General features: G+C 35.4%; 1 protein-coding gene across 3 annotated transcripts in view; it reads left to right on the top strand.

Annotated features, from left to right (window-relative positions):
• The window catches only part of LOC131032356 (transcription factor TFIIIB component B''), a 71757-nt gene that overhangs the window by 37134 nt on the left and 18471 nt on the right, over nt 1–16152 (top strand). For all 3 annotated transcript variants that reach the window (XM_057963301.2, XM_057963303.2, XM_057963302.2), the window contains one exon: nt 10120–10238. In XM_057963301.2, coding sequence (XP_057819284.1) covers nt 10120–10238 — 119 coding nt within the window. The remainder of the gene's footprint in view (nt 1–10119; nt 10239–16152) is intronic.

Raw genomic sequence — 16152 nt, 5'->3', positions numbered from 1 at the left:
GGAAGAGAAAGAAGTTTCTAAATGGAAGGAGAGTTAAATTGATGGAAGAAGATTAAGTTTCTAAACAGAGACCGAAGAGATGAAAATACAAGTTATGAAGTTAACTCATATTTAATTAAATAAGAAAATATTATTTAATTGAATGGATAAACAATAAATGGAAAATGAAAGTGATAATTAAATGATAAATGATAAGTGAATAATTAGGATGAATTAGGGTTATATTTAAAGGAATATTTTCAGTGTCTACTTTTTGTGACTACTTGAAGCAATGTTCGAAGTGGCATTGTTTCAAAGAAATGAAAAAGTAGCCAAGAAGAAAAATTAGAAGAGATGAAGATGATGAAGACATGCCCCAGGCCGATATGAAATGGAAAATTAGAAAAGATGAGATGATTGATGCCCCCTTGAGAGATTATCTTTGCATAATTTGCATGGGCGATCACTCAAAAGAAGAGAATATGAAGAAAATGTTAGATGAAAAAGGGAAAATGGAAGAATGAAAGATGGATGCAAGAAACTTGATTATGGATGAAATGATGATGATGTGTTATGTTGAATTTTTGAGATCAACAACCTTATTTAATATAGCAGTGGATGTTATGCTCTAGGGTATAAAAGACCAAGGTGACAATGTATCCAATCCATGAACTGACTCTCAAGCTAAAAAACAACAATAGGATGCCCCAACACTCACAAGGCATCTAGCACTCTTGATGGGTTTATGATGAGACAACCGGCAAACACAACACAAAAACAAAAGATCTTGCCCCAATGTATACCATTCAAAGCACTCCATGATATGAAATGATTGTGGTGACCTTGTGTAGGCACAATATGGACTAAAAGATAAAGCAAAAGCAAGATCGGAAGATAAACCAACATAAAAGACAAGCAACTATCAATAGACACACAACAATGCTATCTTATGCCAAGGTGTGGATAAGACTAAATAATGGATGTGGATCATGTTTGGTTTCGGGAAGGAAGCATTCCATATAAGACAAATGTTTGGTTAAGGTGAGCAAACATCCCATATAAGACAAGCTAAGGACTAAAAGGTGATTTTCATGATGGCAAATGATTGTTTTGATTGTATGTTATCGAGGTTGATGTACATTTCTAAACTTTTTCTAAAAAACATATATTTCAAGTTTAACAGGTTGAAAGCACATGCCTATGTTTGATGTCTGTTTGTGTTTGATTGATGGATGTGGAAAATACATGTAATGTATCGACTTTGGAAGTTATTCTAGTCACTAAGTGAGCCAAAAGGCATAGACCAAGATTTATTTCCTAAATAGGATTGTACCCACATGCCTCCATTGTATAAAAAGGTGTGGAATGGGATGGATGGAAGAATTAAAAGACATGGAATAAGGATGTGGAAGTTGATGAGGACCTACATGATGGCAGAGTTCGCTTTATTATTCATGGTGCCTGTGAGCATGTTTTCACCATGGTACATGTCCAAGGCGCTACCAAAGGTGGTCTTCGTTAGAGAATAATTTTTATCTTACTATTTTTTCGAATTTTTGCATTGTTCAAAATTTTATGAACGTCAAACATATTAGAATATTTAATTATATTTTAGTCACCTATATTTAGTTCCTTGTTTAATGGTCATTTAGCTTTTTAGTTAATTAACTTTTAAGCTTTATTAAGCATTTACCTTTTCTTTTTAGTTAATTAGCTTTTAAGCTTTATTTAGCGTTTAGCTTAGTAGTTCACTTTAAACGACTTGTTCTTAATTTAGAATGTCATTGTTGTAATCTCTTTATATACGCTTGTATATTGTTGAATAGATTATCCGATTATTGAATCATTAATTCAATTTATTTTTCATTGTATCAGAGCGGGTCGATGGGATTCTTTAAAGTTTGGCGAATTTTTTAATAAAAATTTATGGCCTTCTTTTTGGAATATTTTCCAGATTTTTTTTTATTGTTTTTTTATACAAAAACGATTTTGCTTTTTTGAAGGTTTTTTTGTGGGTTTCAAGGGTTTCTTGTTCGTGGGTGAATTTCTTTGTGTTGGGCAGCAGTTCATGTTTTTTTAAGGGTTCTGGAGATTTTCGGGCCTGCAACCTGGAGATTTTTTTTTTGCAGATTGAAAATTTTCCTAGGGTTTCTGCAATTTTCAACTAGGGTTTTGACCCTTCAGGTCAAGTCGAAATTTTATTCTGGTTACAGATTCTTGGTGGGTTTTTCGAGACCTCAACTGGGTCGTCGTCAGATTTTTTTGGGTGCATTGCTTTTTGTGCCTTGATTTTTGAGCCGTCAGATTTGCATTTTGATTTCAGATTCTTGGTGGTTTTTTCAAGAGATTTTTTGGGTTGGTCTCAAATTTTTCTAGGCGCCTCGTTTTCCATGTCTCAAATTTTGTGCCAACGAATTTGCCTTGGAATTTAAAAATAGTACAATTTCTGCTAATTATGTGGACGTCAGGAATTTTGGTGTCTATTTATGCTATATTAAGTTTGAAGAAATTTTTTAATTTCTGGGTTTCTTCCAAACCTTGAAATTTGCACCTTGGAATTCGTGCCAGAATTCTCCTCCAAAGGTTTCAGTTTTTTCAGCAGCTGCTTCTATTCAGATTTAAAAAAAAAAATCAGATTCTTTTGTCTCTTGCTTTCACTCAGTTGACCTTGATCAACGTCGGTTTCCGTGATGGCATCTTTGACCAGCATCATGTTGGAACACAGACAAAAGTTCAACAGCTGCCACAACACCTAGAAACAGTGCATGTTCACGATATCTGAATATCATTGCCTTGATCAGATTGATTTAGGCCAGACCTCGTCCTACAGGTCCCCAGGGTTTTCACATTTTTTTTCCTCAAAAATTGTTTGTAGGGTTTAGAATTTTTTCCTTAAAAATTGTTATCTGTCATCTGCAAAGCTTACTTCGGTTTTCTGATTTTTCGCCATAAAAAATCATGGGAGGGTTTTGCTTGATTTTTTTCTCAAAAATTAGGGTTTTACCACGTGATGTCTGGTAGTTTACCACGTGATGTTGTTTGGTGTTTTCCTGCATGATGTTTGATGTTTTACCGTGTGATGTTTGGTGTCTTACCACGTGGTGTTTTGGGTCTTTTCATGCGAAGTTTTAGGGTTTTGTTCGATTTTTTCCACAAAAATCGTTTTAAGGGTTTTTACCATTTTTTTCCACAAAAATGATGACTTGTATCTTCAGTTTTGGAGGGTTTGCCAATTTTTCCTCAAAATCATGGTTTCAGGTTTCAGTTTGGTTACCCAACATTAGGTTGGATGGATTTTGGTATTCTTGGTCATTAACACTTTTTAGATCCAGGGAGGGTCTCCATCGCAATAGAGTGTTCTTTTCATTTGTGATCAAAAGACCTGCAGTGTCTTCTGTAGGGTAGTTAGTAGATAGAATGACCATTAAGGGAGGGTATTAGAATATTTAATTATATTTTAGTGACCTATATTTAGTTCCTTGTTTAATGGTCATTTAGCTTTTTAGTTAATTAGCTTTTAAGCTTTATTTAGCATTTAGCTTTTTCTTTTTAGTTAATTAGCTTTTAAGCTTTATTTAGCGTTGAGCTTTTTAGTAGTTCACTTTAAACGACTTGTTCTTAATTTAGAACGTCGTCCTTGTAATCTCTTTATATACGCTTGTATATTGTTGAATAGATTATCCAATTATTGAATCATTCATTCAATTTATTTTTCAAAACATAATGCCTATTTGCCAAGATTTCATCATGTTTGATTTTTTTCATGGGCTTCAAAACATCACCATGATTTTTAGACCAGAAGAATGGCATATTTGAAAACCCTGTGTGTGACCTGCAACAAGGAAAAATCTTGTGTGATTTTTAGCAGATTTGATCACGATTTTCATTCAAACAGATTGCATTGTTTTTGCAAAAGATAAACCACACAAATCCTTGCACCAAAATGGTGCAATTTGCACCTTTTCTGATGACCCGACATGATTTTGCCAAGCATGCTATTTTCCTTAAAAAGTAGGCCATAATTCTTCTTTACAAAGCTACAATTGCCACATGATTTTGTAAATAGGCTGTGACTTTTACCGAGCAACTGGTAAATTTGCTTTGATACCATATTGCAAAAAAAATAAAACACAATATTTAATATTTTATTAATTAACAAGATACGTTTGCAAAGAGGTTCATCTGCTTATATAGAGATAGGAGAAGAAACCACCCAAAGGGATAAATATTACATGACACTAAAAACTAAAAAGCAAATCTAGAAAAAATGGAAATAAAACACTTGCCACTATGGTGGCTTTATTACAACTATAAGCCTTATCTTTTAATAATTTAATATTATTCTAATAATGATTTCAATAGGATAAAATATCCGCTTTAAGCTGCAATTAACACCATCACACCCTAACTGCTGAAGACTACAATAAAATGTTTCTTCAAATGGCCATGATGAGCTTGGGCAATTTTCTTTCTTTTCTCGTTACAGCTGAAGCAGATTACTTTTAAATAAAACAATTTTTCGTTTCCAGAAAATCACGAGTATAAATGCGTCTGAACACAAAATATACAGCGCATGGCAGAGAAAAAAAATCATCCAGATATAAATTCATGTGGATACATGATGATGCCACAATAGAACTATTTAGGAAAAACTATGCAGAGATCATGCGATAGTGTAGGAAATCATGCCCTCTGGCTGCACCCTCAAAACACACCTGTACTCAGTTCAAGGGAAAGCTGTTTCAGACAGGTTTCAAACAAAGAAATTGGGAGCTTTTATCTGCTTTCCATTTCCTTTTCTAGATCGGTTATCACTGTTGTAAGAGGCCAGGTAGACAGAATAACAGATATCACACAGACATCAGATTGGATGCAAACAAAAATAGTAATTTATATAATATGTGCTTATTCAATTGTCATGATCACAAACAGGCGTAAAAAGTCTCAGACCCAGCAGCCACCAGAGCACCCATTACAAGTACCTACCTGTTGGTGTCTGTTTTATCATCTACCAAACATTAGGATAGGATACCCGAAGGTATTCTATCCTCTCTTGAAAAATCACTATTGATTCCAAGGTCTATATGTGCGAACGAGCGACTTTAGTGGAATAGCTTCTTGGGTAGTGTATGCTGAAATTTCAAGGGGGACTTATGTTTGACAAGTATCTTGAACTGCTGAACTTAGATGGATTTGGCAATTTTAGGCTCTTCTTTTTTTTGGATTTTCGGGGATTTAGACGTTTAAAAGAAAGGAGAAAAGAGATAGGGTTAGGAAGGCTAATCTAATCCTACGAACACCGGAGACGGTGTCAATTGTGTGCTCTTGAGAAACCAAACCTTGCTTCGCCACACTAGGGACAACTACACAAAGCTGGTGCAATCTTCAGTGGGTTGTGCTTATGGTCGAGATATTGGGATGCACATGGGATGAGCTCAGATTGACTTTGCACGGTAAAATGGAAATCATCCATTTACCAAAAGTATGAGTGGAGATGCACAATCAATTGATACTTATCAGATCCTTCATTCGAATTAATAACAATGTAAGCAAATCTATATTAACTTTAACTAAGTGTTGAGGAGATTGAAACCATGCAAATCATTCAAACAATAGTGATTACAAAGCAGCGCACATGTAATATATTATCTGGAAATGACCTTAAGCAACAATATATCAAAAACCTCACACTCTCTAAATGAGAGGAGGCAACCTTATATAGTTTTTCGAAAATCAATGAATGGCCGAGATCGAAGAGTGATCAAGGGCCAAGATTGAAAGCTACAAACCCTAATTAGGGTTTCCCAAAACTAACTACCCTCAACCAATGAGAAGATTACATTTGGGGCACTTGTCCTTCTTGCTAAAAATGAACCCTCAATGAAAATAGAAGGTTGTTACATTGCGAAATGTGCCCTTCTAGAAGCTTCTGGATGAGTCAGGTTCATTGAACCTGGACATGCTGATTTGGAGCGATCTGATTGGTTGGAAGATGATGAAGCGCCACCTCAACGTGTTGGATGTTTTCCTTGAATTCTCCAATTTGTGTCAAGAAATCGTTTAAGTATGGAAATTTGATTCCTTCTTGTCGCCATTTGATTCTGCTTGGGAGCTTGTCTTTTTTTAATTTCTTAGGAGATGAAATCCTTCAACAAGCTGGAAATTTATTTAACTTTTCCATATTTTCACCAAGTCTGAGAACTTTTTTTTTTTCTTTCTTGATGCCTTGAGATTCTTTCAAGTGCCTCGAATTTGGAGAAGAAATCTCTTCGCGAAGTATTTCTCATACTTAGCCAAATTTTGGCCCTCTCTATGCTCAGACGAATGTTGCTTGTGGTCCGGTCTTCAATTCTGAATTTGGCTTGAAACTCCATTTGTGTTTTCTGTGACGATCCTGCCTTCAGCTGCCAATTTATGTTGCGTGGGAGGAGGGTAAAAGCTCTAGATAACCTCTTACAAATATGAAATGATGGGATCAAGCTGTTCAGACATTCCCTGTGATCATGTCCTCCTTCTCGATACCCTGACATTTGGAGAAGAATTTCTCCATGCCTTCATCATAATTGAGGAAATTGGAATTTTCTCTGTGAAACATTTCTCATACTTAGCCAAATTTTGGCTATCTTCATGCCCGGATGAACCTTGCCTGTGAACTTGTCCTCAATCTTTCGTTTGGCTCAAAATTGCAGTTGCGATCTCTATGATGATCCCGCTTCTATTTCCTCTTGCAACCTGTAAAACCAAAGGAAAATCAGTTAGAAATCTATCTTGGATTAAAGAAAAATCGAGGCTGCGTTTTGCTGAGTGTTGGAAAATTTTCATTTTTATTCTCATACTTAGCCATAAAAATCGAATTTTCACCTCAAAAACCCTCCATCTTAAGGCTGGTTGTGGTTACCACCAAGTGATCCATAAATCTGCATCATGGATTTGGTTTCACCTTCAAATGGGCAGAAGCAGGGCTAGAAATTCTCTCAAGAACACTCAGAAATTCAGTAAAGATTAAAAAATCTTTCCCGTATTGGTTGCCTTCCAAAAATCTGTGAAACTTTGGTCAAAAGCTTATCCAAATTCCAGAAATGTCAAAAAACTCTCTTCAGAGGATCTTCAAACTGAAATAATTTACTAAGCTCTCCTTAGTAACTTTGAACTTGTTGGTGTAGAAATGGAGTTTGTAATGAGGTATTTGTAAATGAAATTAACTCTTCAATTGGAAACCCTTAAAAATCTCCTACTCATACTTCTAATTCCATCTCTACTCTTTTTGGAAAGTGTTGTCATGTTTCCAAGTTTGAAGAAAATATCTTCCAAAATTTCCAATTTGGTTTATAAGTTGAAATATTTATTAATCTTCCAATATTCTCCTTTCAAAAACTTTCTATTTTGGATTCAGGTTCGAAAATATACACTAATCCTCAAATATTCCATTTAAAAACTTTCCGTTTTGGTTTTAGGCTTGAAATCCTTACTAATCTTCCAGTATTCTTCCTTTTTAAAAACTTTCTATTTTGGTCTTTGAATTCGAAATCTTGGAGGAGTTTTGTGACATCATGTTGATTTCGTTTGACTTTTCATGTGTAGGCGGACTTTTGGAAGCTCATCTTCATCTTCTTCAAGCTTTGGCGGACTTTCCTTACCTCTCCAAGGTATGGCAGAGTTTAGAGGAGGCATCCATATGGCATGGCAGACTTCCTTGAAGGCTCCCCTTGGCATAGGGCGGACTTTGGAGGTGGCACCAAGGATATGGCGGAGTTTAGACTTCCCTTCCCTTGGTCTTCCTAACCTATGGCAGACTTTGAAGGTTCTCCCTACCTTGGGCGGACTTTGGAGGCCTCTCCTCATGGGGGACTTTGGAGACCTCTCTTCATGGGGGACTTTGGAGACCTCTCCCCTTAGTCTTCCTAACCTATGGCGGACCTTGGAGTGTTGGCCACCCAGGTGCTAAGGTAGGGCGGAGTTTAGACTTGGTTCCCACATGGCGGAGTTTGGAGAGTCCCAAGACATGGTGGAGTTTGATGTATGTCTAGGATGGCGGACTTTGGTGGTTGCTCTTTATAGCCTTCCCAACATGTGTGGCGGACTTTAGACAAGGCTCCCACATGGCTATGGCGGACTTTGGTGTTACCTATTTCTAGAGCGGACTTTGGTGAGTCATCTAGCTTGGGCGGACTTCTAAGGACTCTCCTCATGGGCGGACTTTAGACAAGGCTCCTATGCACCCCACACACACATGGCGGACTTCTTGCACCTTTTGGGCGGACTTTAGATAAGGCTCCATGCAAGGCGGAGTTTGAAGGCATGTCTAGGATGGCGGACTTGGAGGGTCTTATCTTCATGGGCAGACTTTTCACTACCTCCTCAAGGTGGGACTTTAGGCATCTCTCAACATAGGGCAGAGTTTAGAGCTCTTTCTTCAAGGCGGACTTTTTGAAGGCTCTCAAGAGGGCGGACTATATATGAAATATAACATTTAAGTATAAGTGGTCTTATACTTTAAGTTATATTTCATATATATTGTCAAGATGTTTGAGAGTGGTTTTAGATCTCTAGGACTAATAATGTAAAATCTAGTTTTTGGAGGATTCTCCAATTTTCCAGACTTAGTCAAATTTCAGGATCAGGATGACATTCCAGACTTAGATGATTTCTTAGAAAAATTCAAAATTTCACAGCTTAATCAAATTTAACCGGATTAACTTGAAATTTGAAATCCATGCCTAGGTGGATCATCTAAGGCATCATGCCCCCTAAAATCTAGGGATTTGGCTTTTTAGGTCAAAACTTGGAATTTTTGAGTTCCGGTCGAAGCTGGTCAGTGGTGCAAGTGTAAACCCTAGGTTCGCATCCCGAAAAAGCAAAAAGAGGACTTTCTAAAAATAGAAAGAAAACTTTCTAAAAATAGCCATACCGGGGATTGGGCTAGAAATGCCAAAAATGAAACTTCCTAAAAAATAGGAAAAAGCAAAAAAGCAAACTTTCTAAAAATAGAAAGTTGTTCAAATTTGTCCAAATTGATTGCAATCTTCGTCCTTTGGCGTCCCTAAGCGCTTTGAAGGTGTTTGTACTTTGGAATCACATGATTTGCAAAAACTAACTTTCAATCGTCAGGGCTTGAACTGTTCAAAACTGAGCAAGGCTTGGTAAAACTGAAGCGAAAGGTCACGGGCGTTAACAAAAACCCTAGAAAGTAGGAAAAGAGAGGGTCCCCATTTGCAATGGGGCGATGTGTGAAAAAGGTCACAACACTACCTAAAAATTTATGCTAAGTTTATTAAACAATTTTAAAAGTTTTGTTAAAACACGCTTTGATGGACTAGCCTTAACAGATGTACTTTCATGATCCTCCTTTGTTTTTAGTTTTTACTATGGCTCCTCTTCCCTCTTTGTCATTTCTAAACCCAACCAACCCAGTAATTTAGCTGGATACTCCATAATCATTTCACTCTATTTGACTGCAACACTACCTTTTTTAAGCTACTAAGCTTCCTAGAGCTTTAAGCCTTCTGGGACTAATTCAACCTTGATTAATCCTAATTAATTTCAAGTTTTGCTTAGTTCATATCAATTGTTTAAAACCTTTATTCATTATTCTATGTTGAAACATTATCAGTGATATTGATAGTTAACTTTTTGCATTAAGTCATTTCCATGTTACTGTTAGATGGGATGCAATACTTGTAATTGCAAAAGTTCAGTTGGGCCGAAACTGGAATTCCCCCCCTTGACTATTAAAAGAGATAACCAGTCATCTCTAGTCATGTTAAAAGATGAACACTAATTTTCAGTCTAGGCAAGTTGGTTGCAAGTCTCACCATTTTTATAACCACTTTTATTTTATCTTTATAAATAATGGCAACAAGTTTTAGTCATGAGTAGGAAATCTGCAACAAGTTTGGCATTTTGCTTTTCTAATTGCACATTTTTTTGGCGGATACAAGTTTTCTATTTTCATTGCATCTGCTTTTGACAAGAATGCAAAGCTTCAAAGCAATTTTACTTTCTGCTTGTAACTTTCATTTGAATTTGTAGACTTGTGTATGATGTCTTGATTCTAATTCCAACCTGGAAGTGTGAAATATCAAGATCATAAAATATGTTTTGTGAACATAAATTTTTAATACATATTTGTCTCTTGGACAGATCACTCTCATTTTGAGATGCTGATTGATCGATTAAAGATATCCAGTGTGCCTGCAGAGAATATCAATCCAGAATGCAAAACATCTCCATCAACTGTCGTGGAAGACATAACATTAGAGGTAATGGAGAAAAGAAATCAGATTGTTTGTGAAGGCCAAAATAACTTCTTTAAGGAATGTAGGATATACCATAGGGATTCTAACGCTTATTTTGCCTGCCAAAATAGCTTTCTTAAATGAGTTTCTTTTTTTGCTTGTAATCCTTTTGATGAATTCATATGAAAAATGCCGCATTGATAAATAGTTACTGGTACTGCAACAATATATGTAAGCATGTTTTCAATGTTCTATGGTCTTTTGGGGATAGGGATGACAGGAGACTGGGGAATGTGTTTCAGGGACAGCAGTCTGGGGGAGCATTTTTTTGGGGATGGCAGGGGACAGTAGTATATATTTCATATAATCTATCAAATTCAATATTCAATCTAACATGTTCATTGGTTCAAGAATAGCAGCAACAGAAAACAGAAATTTCTAATAATGTTGTTCAGTGTTTTTCATTACAACAAAGTTCTAAAGGCTACACAATTATAAATGGAAGTGTAATGATAACATATGTTTCTTACCCTTTTCCTCATTTGAAAACCGTGTGACCACTTGGAACTACTGTATGCTAAGATGTGACATGCACGATTTCACTTTACAAACTGTATGCAATCATGGTTTTGTCCATTCTACAGCGGTATGCTCTCATTTTTTAATTGTCTGCTCTCCTACATATGTATGCAGTCATAGCTTTGCCCATTGATGAAACAATGTAAGGTAGCAACTGTATGTTGCCATTCAACAGGGGTATGTTTATAGTTGTATGCAGTTATTCAGTAACTGTCATTTTTTTTCCATAGTTGCATGGAGCCACACAATTTCGTATTGATGAAGAGGGTGATAAATGTGTGTTGTCATTATTGATTACACCTTCATTCTATAGTTGTATGTAGTCTTGCAACATGTGTATACTTTCATTCTATGCCATTATTTAGACATTCAAAAGTTGTACACTTGTGTTTTGTTAAAAAAATTGCAAACCACCTGAGGGATGTTTGTCCTTGGGACAAATGGAGGGTGTCTCAGAAATCCTCATTCGGCCCCTGTGGACGCTGTTCCAGCTATTTGTCCTAGGTTTCCCCAGTGATGAGATGGCTGTTAGTTTTTTTCATCTCCTGCTTGGCGGTTGTTCCCTTCAGCAATTTGTTTTCCGTCATCAGTTTCAGTGCAGCAATAAGTTTTTTTTTTTTTCTTATTTTCAGTGGAGTGTAGTTCTTCTATCTTTTAGGATGATAAAACTTGCTCTGTATTAAGGCTGGATTCTAAACTCTGTGAAAATTTGCTAATCTTATTTGAGAACAAGACATTTTTCTGCTTTAGTTTATTTCCTAGCCTAGGCTGTCCATTGAGATGGGGCTTTTTCATTGCAAACCATAGAGTACTCTTGTTCTATAAAAGAGACCTAGGGCACACCATTCAAAAACATAGAAAGTTTATATGGGGCTTTTTCATTGCAAACCATAGAGTACTCTTGTTCTATAAAAGAGACCTAGGGCACACCATTCAAAAACATAGAAAGTTTATATGGATATTCAGCTGTTGTAGTGTAATTCTTTTGAAGTTTTAATAGAAGACGGATATATCCAGGGTTCAGATTTGTGAGTATTTGGTGTTTAAGTTTTCGGTAGTATGTTTTTGCAGATTAGCATACTCAGATATGCTGTTCTAATCGGAGTTTTTCATTTTAAGCTACTATGTAGTTAGGGTTAATTTTGTGGGTGCAGAATCTGATTTTCTTGGTCTGAAAATTTAACATGGTATCAGAGAACACACTCTCAAATCATCCAGGTCCGTGTGTAGAGTGCTCTGTTACATTTTGAAAGGGAGTTGTTGAAGGATTTCAATGGATGTGACACCCTTGCTTCAACGATTGAAGCAATCTGGACTTATGATAGGTTGTAGGGTTGGACACCCTGAATTTTAGTGATTGGAGTGTCAATCTGCACTTGTGATAAAGTTGTAGATTTTAGTTTTTCCTTATCGGTCTGTTTGGCTTTAGTGTGTTTCAAAAGTTGCAAATATGAGTAGTCTTTGTCTTAGAGAGTGACTGTTTAGAGGGTGCTTCCAACTTTGCACCTTCGAAGTGCAGATTGTAGATGCTACTAGAGGAGGTTGATTTTTTGAGTTTTGTGGAGATGAAGGTTGCACCTCCTATCGACCTTGTTTAGTTAGCCGAAAATAACAAAAAGTTGGCAAAGGAAAAGTGAATCATCCTAGATTTAGTGAAGGACCATTTGATCCCTCACATTGCAGAGAAAAAGATAAGAAAAATGTATGATGCTTTGACAACACTGTAGTAGAATGTGAACATTTCTCACAAGATGATGCTAAAGAACAAGCTTAGTGCTGCACATGTGCATGGTACATACACAGTAACCAATTCGCCAAAGGTGGATGATGATGAGTTGGTACCAATAGCTTTAAATGGGTTTCCTCCATTTTAGGACCTGTTTATTTAGGGTGTTTGTGCTTGTGAAAAGCTTCCCACATTTGAGAAGCTTTGGGATGATTTTAACTAGGAGGAAACCAGCCTAGAAACTAATTTAGCTAGAGTGGAAGAGAGTTAGAGCTAGTCTTCATTGCGAAGATGAGGGAAGGTTGTAACAAAGGAGGACTTTGGATGAATTAGAAGGGGGAGAACCCAGGGGAAGAAATACTTGAGCCTTATCAGGTGTATAAAATGCCATGAGAATGGCCACTATGCTTCTCAGTGTCATTAGCAGAAGGCAAAGGTCAAGTAGCAGCAGTAATAAAAGCAATTTGCGAGGATTATATAAGCTTTAGTAGCAGATGGACTTTGATCCAAGCTTGAGACAACCTTCTCCATAGTGTTGTGCCTTTCCACTAACACCAATAAGAAGACTTTTGGTATACTTTAGGAGTAGAAGGCAAGTATGTAGATGGAGGTTGGTGATGATGCCACATATCTAGTTATAGGGATATCATTTGCTTTCATTTGCACGCCTTAAAGCAATATTCTTGAACTTCGTGATGTCTTATATGTTCTTGGTTTAACTAAGAACTTTGTTTTAGTATTGGCTGAGAGATTATAGGTGTGGTTGTGTTTGATGATAAATAAGTCATTATTAGTGATCATGACCATGATCTTGGTCAAGTTTTAGCTAGAGGTATGAGAGGGGGGTGGCCTTTATAGCTTGCTTGTTGATCCAATCAATCATGGAGCCCTAGTGCATGGTAGTGACCAATTGTGAAAGTTACAATACCAGCATACCTATATTTTAAAAAATCTAAGTAAAATACGCCAAGAGATATGCAATTATTAAAAACAACTAAGAAAAATATAAATAAAGAAAAAATAAGATTTATCAATTAGAAATGTGTATAAGAATACTTTTTAAAAATAGGAAATTAAAAATTAGAGAATTATTGAATTTATCATCATTCCCAGCTAATCATGTTGTTTGTTCTCAAGCAATCTAAACTTAAAGACTTTGATTGTAATGAGTTTGAAGCCAATAGATCCTTCACACTACTTCAAGGAAAATTAAAAAATGTAACACGCAACACGGATGAATGGAATCCATAAATCAGTGGTCCTTCATTTCAATATTTTAAATAATTCCTATATGAAACAATGCTTTAAAATATGTAGATAAACTATGAGGTGCAGATAAATCCAATGATAGATGATGTTTTTAACTGGATTTTTATTTTGGTTTAATGATTTGGAAGAAAAGAATTCCTGTGGACTGTCAAAACCTCATGCTCATAAGTCATTGAAAAAAGATAATTTGTTTTGGCATACTGGAAGTAGATTATCTAAATTCTCGCTAAATTTCACAATGAAAGTGAATACTTGTCACTAGCAATTTTTGGCTGAATTTCACAACATTAAAGGTAAATGTCAATCGACCTTTACAACACTAAAAGCAAAAATCAAGCTATACGCTATAACAAATGAAACAAATTTTGGACAATAGCTAAATATGAATGCAAACTTCAATGACATATCACAGCATTGAAAGCAAACTTCAGCCAAGTTTCAACTACATTTGATAACATTGAAGGCAAACTCTAGCCAAATTTTAAAATATTGAAAGTAAAATCCAAGTAATTTTACATCATTGAATACAAAATCCATTCAAAATTCACATCATCGAAAGAAAACTTCTGCCAAATGTCACATCATTGAAAGCATAATCCAACTAAATATCACAACACTCAAACCAAATTTATCTATAGATGGCTTCAAGCGAAATCCTTGCAATTTCACAACCAAACCTCCAACTTAATCAAGTTTACATATAAATGTGCATTTATAGTGAATTAAGAATCAAAATCTGTGAGCTTTAAAAGAAAAAAGAAAGTTTATTTTTACAACCAAACCTCCAACTTAATCAAGTTTACATATAAATGTGCATTCATAGTGAATCTATTATCCAAATCTGTGAGCAAAGTTTCTTTTGTTGATCGACATTGCATTGAACAAACAAAGATTGCTTTAAAATAGTTTTAAAGGAAAAAAACAAAGACCATTCTTATTTTCATGCATTTATAATACTAATATATTATTTTATAATATTTATTATAAAAATATTTATTTAAAATTTTAATAAATGTATTTTTTAAAGCATTTTTTTTAGTATGAATACAAAAACTTACTTTAACTATGTTGGATGTACATAAAATCCATTTTTAGAAAGGATATCATTATCCATTGAATGATGATTTATTATTTAATATTTTAAATATTTTTTATTTTTTTGGAAGGATATCTTTATCCATATCATACTTTTTAATAATAACATAGTTTATTTAATATTGACCAATATTTACAATTTAAAAATAAAAAAAATAATTTAAAATAAATAGACGACTAAAAGTAAAATTATTTATATATAAAAAGTAGACAGGCGTCAATTTAAATTGCATTTATCGGCAAAGGCTCTTCAATTTATTATGCGAGTGTAATACACCTCTCAATGTAACAAGAGACTTGGCCACTCATTATGGAGCATTACCTATCTTGAAGGACATGCTATAAGGATTGTCAAACTTAAAGATACAAAAGGTAGGACTTAAAGATATAGAAGATAGGAGTGTGCAAGGGTTGCACACTTGACAAGAATACCAAGATGGCTTTCCCTAGTAGTGAACACTGCAAGGACACTTGACCCAATAAATTCAATTGTGTGTGGACTTGTCTATGTAGCTTCATGGATAGTTGACATTTACCATATTCCATTTATTGATGATTCCTCTTTGAAAACCAATATTTACTTGATGAAGAACAAATATAAGGTCATTGTGAAGTTCCATGAGTTCAAAGCTCTTGTGATAAACTAGAGAAGTAGCAAGATTAATATTTTGAGGTCTAAAAATGGAGGTGAGTATACCTCCAAGGACTTTGATGCCATTTGTAGAGATGCGAGGATAAAGAGGGATCTGACTATGCCTTACAACCCTCAATGGAATTGGGTCGTAGAGAGAAAGAATACATTCATGATAGAGATCTCAAAGGCTATGATCCATGACCTAGATTTTCCCATGTCTTTTTTGGGCAGAGGCATGCAATTGTGCTATTTATATTATGAATAGGTGTAAAGGATAAGACTGCAAAGAAAGCTTTCACAAGAACGAAAATTGATGTATCTGATTTTTGGGTGTTTCAGAGAACTGTCGACATTCATGTGCTAGAGGAGAAGAAGATGAAGCTTGAATGATGTATTTGTGGGATGCAATGATTCCTTCAAGCCTTACAAGGTCTATGTTTCATCACAAGTGAAGACAGTAGTGGGCCATGATATGAAATTTGATAAGAATGCTTGCTTTTTCAAGTCTCAAGGGCCTCCCATTGCTATTGAGGAGGTTGAATAGATTGTTGTCCTGGGTGCTGATCTGCAGAATGCAACAATACCAAATTTAGTTTAGCCAAGTTCGAGTGCAAGAGCAAATACCTCATCGCCTT

This window comes from Cryptomeria japonica, chromosome 7 (genome assembly GCF_030272615.1).
Source record: "Cryptomeria japonica chromosome 7, Sugi_1.0, whole genome shotgun sequence".
Lineage (NCBI taxonomy): Eukaryota > Viridiplantae > Streptophyta > Pinopsida > Cupressales > Cupressaceae > Cryptomeria > Cryptomeria japonica.
The sequence above is the reverse complement of the archived record's forward strand: the minus strand, read 5'-3'. Positions and strand labels throughout refer to the sequence as shown.